The 7303-nt window shown below is 42.3% G+C and overlaps 1 protein-coding gene across 1 annotated transcript; it reads left to right on the forward strand.

Moving 5' to 3' along the window:
- The first annotated feature begins 2852 nt into the window (after positions 1–2852).
- Positions 2853–7035, forward strand: islr2 (immunoglobulin superfamily containing leucine-rich repeat 2). Its single transcript, XM_008412237.2, has 2 exons — positions 2853–3143; positions 3684–7035. The coding sequence occupies exon 2, from the start codon at positions 3692–3694 to the stop codon at positions 5858–5860; it is 2169 nt and encodes a 722-aa protein (XP_008410459.1). The 5' UTR covers positions 2853–3143; positions 3684–3691; the 3' UTR covers positions 5861–7035.
- Positions 7036–7303: the final 268 nt, after the last annotated feature.

Genomic DNA, 7303 nt, shown 5'->3' on the forward strand with positions numbered 1-7303 from the left:
TTTGTGAAGTAGGAAAATGAGATTGTCATCAAATTATTTTTAAAATTTGTCATCATGTTACATTCCAGATATTCTGTACAAAACAAGCCAATTAGTCAGAAGGGGAAAAAAATGCAAAAAAATAAAAAAGCACAATAAGCTGTTACAAGAGCATGCACTCCCTTAAACTAACACTCTGTTGAACCACCTATGCACAATGACACTTGCTTCTTACTGGTTCTTTTACATTTTTCTTAGAAATGTAAAAGAAAAGGGACAAAAATAAATATTTACAAATGAATAAGGAATACTCAAAATTAACTTTAATGGATACTCATATAAGAGCTGTTGCCTTGCAGCAAAAAGGTTCTGGGTTTGATTCCCAGCCCGGTCTTTCTGCATGGAGTTTGCATGTTCTCCCTGTGCATGCGTGGGTTTTCTCCGGGTACTCCGGTTTCCTCCCACAGTCCAAAAACATGACTGTCAGGTTAATTGGCCTCTCCAAATTGTCCGTAGGTGTGAGTGTGTATGTGCATGGTTGTTTGTCCTGTGTGTCTCTGTGTTGCCCTGCGACAGACTGGCGACCTGTCCAGGGTGTACCCTGCCTCTCGCCCGGAACGTTAGCTGGAGATAGGCACCAGCAACCCTCCCGACTCCACTAAGGGATAAGGGTGTAAAGAAAATGGATAAATGGATACTCATGTAGAAGTTACTTACAGGACAGGTAAACTTTATGAGACAAAGTTTAGTTTTAGGTCATCTGTAATTTCTTTTTGACAGCAGAGGGCGCTATTTTCATGCAAAACTGGCCTCTGTTTTGTTTCCTTTTTCAGGTGCCTCTCATAAAGAATCTCACCAAAAATAGGAGGAATGGAACAAACTGTGTTTGACCAAAAGCCATTTACCAAAAATTTACATTTTTATACAAAAAAAATCATGTGAATAGATATTTTATCATTTTACCTATCAAAAACCTATTCACCATCTTGCTATTTAATTTATCAAAGAGCAACCTGACCACTGAAGTCTGGTCAGGTTATCTACTTTAAATGGCACTCTGAGGAATGCCGTGACTCCTGCTTTAACTCCACAAACTGGGACAAATTGTTATGCTTGAAGAAATTTAGAAAGGTTAGAAAATATTGTCTTGACATCTCACACTGTTCAATCCAAAAACCGCAAACTTACCAAAATATTGCCATCCGTTTGCTTGCAAGAAGAGTATTAATCAGTGCAGCAATTACGGTAACTCTGCAGGAGCTGCAGAAATCCACAGTTTAAGTGGAGGATTCTGTTGACATATTATTTGTGCACTTCACGATATTATGACGTGGCAAGCTGTAGTCGAAAGGAAGTCAACAGAATCCCCAGTTATATACTGCTCAAAAAAAATAAAGGGAACACTTAAACAACACAATATAACTCCAAGTAAATCAAACTTCTGTGAAATCAAACTGTCCACTTAAGAAGCAACACTGATTGACCCGACGAGGGTCCCCGTTGTCAATCAGTGTTGCTTCCTAAGTGGACAGTTTGATTTCACAGAAGTTTGATTTACTTGGAGTTATATTGTGTTGTTTAAGTGTTCCCTTTATTTTTTTGAGCAGTGTATTTTGCCACAGGGGACACAGCATGCGTGTAGGTGCTCTGGTCAAATGACATAAGTTTCTGGCCTACATCAACATTTATTTATTTTTTTTGTGGAGGGAAGTTACTTCACATTACTCTCAATAGATAATTCCCATTGTGACTCGTGGTGGTAGCAGCATGTTGTAAAGTTGATTTTTGTTTTGTGTTTTAAAACTAGGGACTGGGAAGGTGGTCAGAATTAATGAAACCCAACGTTACGAGTTAATCACCCTCCCCCCGCCCCCCAAAGAAAAATCTGACTACAATGGAATAGCCTACTTAAAGCACATTTGTGTGTTAGAATGGCAAGTCAAAGTACAGACCCAAATCTATAGAGAATCTATAGGGAGGCTGGGGAGATTATGTTCACAAACTCTATCTAATCTGAATGAGCTTGAGTTGTTTTGTAAAGGATTAACATACATTTAATTTTTAAATGTACAAAGCTTGAAGAGACATGCCTCCCATAAGACATGAATCTGGGATTTCAGCAACAGATTATACTACAAAGTGCTGACTCAGGGGACTGGATAAGAATACACACTCCAGTTTTCAGATTTTTATTTCTCAAAATTTTGAAAACCATAATTTTCTTCCACTTTATAATTAGACTTTTTGTCTTGTGTTGGTATACTACACACAAAAAAATACTTTAATGTGACAAAATATGAAGCTCAAGGGGAAGATTAACTTTTTTAAGGGAGTGAAAATGTTTAATATTTCTTTATGGTTAAACCTAAGGCGAAGCTGTCTTTTCAGTTGTTTGGACTCAATGAAAAAGTTCAGACTGAACGCCAGTAGGTGGCAGCATTTAACCAGGAACAAGAGTTACGATTACTAATATCTGATTGTGTTTATAAAAAGAAAAACAATAAGAAGCCTAAAATAAAGTAGTATGCTATATGCGAAATTGAAAATCTCCCTTTCCGAGAGATTTGCTTGTCTGATTAGTTCCCCCCCCCTCCCCTGTATTTTTTAAGCACAAAATCTTTAATATATACTGCAGCCTTCAACCGTGTCGCCACTTGCGGAACAACTATCGCAAATCATAAAGTGTGTTTACAAAGTATTTGACAGACAAAAGGCTGCACCCAGACCGAAAGAGGTCAAAGACTGGGCTGGAGTGCGAGCCATAAATTAAACATCAAATTTTAAATTATGAATTCTCTTTGAGGGCGGAGGAGCCCCGGAGCTTCTGTATCTTTAATAGCGGCCAGAGAGATGGGAGAGGCTGCGCGTTCACGTCCCCATTTCTCGCTCCGCAGCGACGGGAGCGCGCAGCGGATCCTTCACTCGCACTGAGAAAGAAAAAAAGCGCCCGACGGACCGCAACAGCGACTGTCCGGGGGTAGAGGGGGAAAAAAATGTTCCTGCCGCCGTCCTCCTTCCTCAGCGCTGTCCAGTTCGGCAAAAAATATGTGAAGGGATCTACCACGCGTGCAGATGCCACTTTTTCCCACATTTAAACTTGTAAAATCTAGAGGATTGCAAAACTCCGTCTAAAAATAACAGGAATTGAAGTTAACTCTGAGAAGGTAAGACGATTCGATAAATAATCAAGCCAGTTACTGTAAGTGTTCAAGATGAGGTGAAAGAGGCAAACTGGAGCCGCTTCTATGCATCACAAAGGATGTTTACCCTAAAGTTCAAAACGATTTGCATGCCGATTTAAAAGATAATACTTTGATAAGCACTGCTAAGAATAAAATGTTGTTGGTTAAAATTAAAAGAGGTTTAATCACCATGGACAGCGCCGTTTCGCCTGGTGCGGAATCAGAAGCGCGCCCGAAGAAGGAAAGATAATTTGACCCCGGAGTGTGTGTTCATGTAACATCATAGCATGGAGTACAGTTTTGCTGTGCCATTATTTGCATAAATCAATCAATTGCAGTTTAAAAAGATAGAATGGAAAAAAATGACACTTCCTTTTACTATCAGATCTAATCATGCTGTGACATCCACTGTGGTTTTGTTTGCAGTTGTTAGTAAATACATCATTTTGAAACATGCATTTAAATTATACGAGTAACAAAACTGCACAGCATTTTATAATGTTTGTTCATTGGTGCCTGCAGGTACAGAAATGGCTGGAAGGCTCCTGCAGCTTCTTGCTTTGTGGAGCACTTTGACGGGCGTTGTGCAGAGCTGTCCGGAGCTCTGCAGCTGCCAGGATAAATTTGCCCACCAGTTTGCTGACTGCGCCTACAAAGAGCTGCTTAAGGTGCCCGTCGGCTTCCCCTTCAACGTTACCACCGTCAGCCTCTCAGCCAACAAGATCACATCCCTGGAAAGTAAAAGCTTCATCAACATCACTCAGGTGACCTCTCTCTGGCTGGCACACAATGAGATCGTCAGCATACAGACAAACACCTTGGCCCCCCTGATTCAGCTCCGCAATCTGGACATCAGCAACAATAAGATTGTGAACTTCCCCTGGGGGGATCTGCGGAACCTCACGGCTCTGCAGCTACTTAAAATGAACAACAACGAGATGGTCAACCTTCCGAAGGACGCCTTCTCCACGCTCAAAGACCTCAGATCCCTGCGCATCAACAATAATAGGTTCACTACCATTGTGGAGGGCACCTTCAGTGCCCTCTCCATGTCCCACCTGCAGATTTACAGCAACCCGTTCACTTGCTCCTGCAGCCTAGAGTGGCTGAGAGATTGGATTGAAACCACAAAGATTTCTGTTCCAGAGCCTAGTCAAATCCTGTGTGAGGCCCCTGAACATCTGAAGGGCGTGCAGGTTTCAAAGATTCCTAAATTGCAATGTGAAGCCCCTATTGTCACCATAACCTATCGACCAAACATAGAGAACACTGTTCTTCATGAAGGTGTTTCGGTCACCTTAAACTGCGAGACAAAAGGAAGCCCCATGCCTCAGGTCAGCTGGGAGGTGATTGCTGGGAATCAATATTACCTCTTCCCCCTGCCATCCACCGCAGAAGTAAGTGATGTGCCAATAAATGACAAAACAACCAACAACAGATTTCTCATATTCAGGAACGGGACTCTCGCCATCCCTCGCATGACTACAAAGGAGGATGGAAATTATACTTGCTCGGCTGTGAACGAGTTAGGTAAAGCAGAGAGAAGTGTCAAACTGGCTCTGACTCCCAGCCTGAAGCAAGGGAGCAATTCAGTCCCTGATTCAACTCTGGACAAGAGCCGTTTATCTGGTAAAAAGCTGTCAGACCCCAAAGTGGCCAAGAACAATGTGATCAACAGGGCTAAGCATGAGGAAAAGACAAAGGAACGCACAGACGACGGTTCAAAGCACAAAACCGGCGGCTCAGAGATAGCGGGAGGTGTTTACAAGGACCCCAGCTTTGGGAGCAAATGTGGTGTGAGAGAAGGCAGCGAATATATCTCCAATCACGCCTTCAACATGACCCTGGATGACCTGAAGCAGTACACCTTTGATTTTGGCGTCATTGCGTTGGAAGTTTCGGAGACGGAGGCCAAAGTACAGCTAAACCCTCTGCAGCTCCCCAGCAGCAAGTCTAACCTCCATCTGAGTCAGGCTGAGAACCAGGAAATGGTGGTCAAGGAGCCCTTTGGTCAGCGGCAGTCTTCTTCCAGCAAGGACACACTGGACATGCTCTACCTCTGTGTGAAAACAGGAAACGGACACTCCCTGGTGCAGTGGTCCAACATAGAGGAGGGGGTAAATGCATATCGTTTCCACGACTTACATCCCGGCACCAATTACACTCTCTGCCTCACTTATGGGGGGCAGGACTGCCAGGTCCAAGTAGTCTTCACGACAAGAAAAAAGATCCCCTCCCTGTTAATTATTGTGGTTGTCAGCATTTTCCTATTGGGTCTGGCCACTGTCCCCTTGCTGGGAGCCACCTGCTGCCATTTGCTGTACAAGTACCAAGGAAAGACCTACAAGCTGATCATGAAGGCGCAGAATCCGGATCAGGTGGAGAAGCAGATGACAAGAGATTTTGATCCGAGGGCGTCTTTTGTTGAGTCAGAGAAAACCTTCAACCCCAGTGAGGTGGGAGACGGAGAAGACGAGGAGGAGGCCGAGGGAGACAGAGAGGGAGACGAAGGAGACGTCGATAGGGATGGTGATGCTGAGGGGAGCGTGGTGACCGAATCCATCCCCGGATCCTCATCGAAAACCAACCCGGAGGAGTTCGAGGTCGGCTCCGAGTACAGCGACAGGTTACCGCTCGGAGCGGAGGCCGTCACAATCTCGGAGGAAATTAACGGAAACTACAAGCAGCCCAGCCGCTGAGCTCCACGGACGCCTGCGAGTATTGTGTAAAATAGTTTACTTTGAAGTAGCCCACGTTCGAGCAGGTAACCCACGCCTCATCAAAACACGTGATTTTAAAATAAAGCGGATTTTAATTATTTATTTTTTACCTCAGAGTCCTTCAGTCGCCGAGATTGTGAATTAATTCGTGTTGCATTTGTAGTCTGTCGTGTTTACAGAACAAGCACAGATTTAGACAGTTTCTCGGACCTCACGAAAAGAAAGCAGCAAAATGTTCTCTTTCTGCAGGACAAGCACACGCGCAGGTGCAAATTAGACACAGGTGCGGCAAGTTAGATAATTAAAAGCCAAATGAAACCTTAATGGCCATTTTGGGACCGCAAAAAAACAAAACAAAAAAAAAAAAAACTCAACCAAGCAAAGTGCCATAATTTTTTTTAAAGTCGTTTTAATAAGCAGACGTCTCCGTGTGCGTCTTTGTGCTCTGCTTTAAGGCCGCCGTTTAACATCCTCTCAGGTGTCACTGACTCACTTGAAAAGGTTTGATTCAGTGTGATGTGGCGTTTGATAAGGTGAAGAGGTATTAGAGTCTGGAAGAGCGCACACCTGCGCCTTGTTCGCTGTCCTGTCCGTCCAAAAAGGGAGATTGCGCTTTCAGCTGTGTGTGCTTGATGGTTAAAAAAAGAAAGTAAAAAAGAACGAAAAAAAATCCAGGTAATTTACTGATAAAATGTTGTTTCACGTAACGTATAAAAGGCTTTAGAAATTATTCAAAGGGTGCTTGCGGTACCTATACTCTTTTTTTCTTTTTTCTTTCTTTTTTTTTTTTTTACAAAGAACGCGTCCATGGCATGTCACGCGTGTTTTCCTTGTGTGGTTTTTGATTAGTGTAGTCTGTAGGGCTTTAGATGTTGCTGTCTAACTGTGATGTAAATCCCAGGAAATTACAGTTATCTCTTTAGTTTTTATTTTTATTTTTTTTACGGGTTTTACTTTATTTCCAGTTACAGCGAAGCGGGATGAAATAAAAAGGCACTCGGAGCGCCTTGCCGCTTCACTGTCCTGCATTTTTGTTACATATGGTGAGTTTTTTGTGAACAATGTTGTAAAACGAAAACATAAAAAACGTGACCTTTTACGATTTTTTGATATAAATCTATGTAAGTGGAATTAATAAAACCCATAAAATTGAACGGATGCTCTGTTCTGTCTTGATTTAACCGTTAAATTTTGTTTTGTGCTAAATATAATAAATGGCAGATTTGTTCCGAATTCTAGGATAATAGAAACATTACCACTAGTTAAACATGAACGGAATAAAAAGGGTGAAATTTAGAATTACTAAAACATAAAGTAGAAATCTGAGAATTTGTAATCGACATTGAGACCAAATTCTCGTATATCCCCAGATTCCCTACATTTTTGAAACTGAAATAAGAAAATACATAAAGACGTATCACA

The sequence above is a fragment of the Poecilia reticulata genome, linkage group LG6 (assembly GCF_000633615.1).
Source record: "Poecilia reticulata strain Guanapo linkage group LG6, Guppy_female_1.0+MT, whole genome shotgun sequence".
In the NCBI taxonomy this organism is placed as follows: domain Eukaryota; kingdom Metazoa; phylum Chordata; class Actinopteri; order Cyprinodontiformes; family Poeciliidae; genus Poecilia; species Poecilia reticulata.

Bases quoted from the DNA above. Each gene is read 5' to 3' on its own strand.
- islr2 (XM_008412237.2), top strand. From the start codon at position 3,692: ATGGCTGGAAGGCTCCTGCAGCTTCTTGCTTTGTGGAGCACTTTGACG.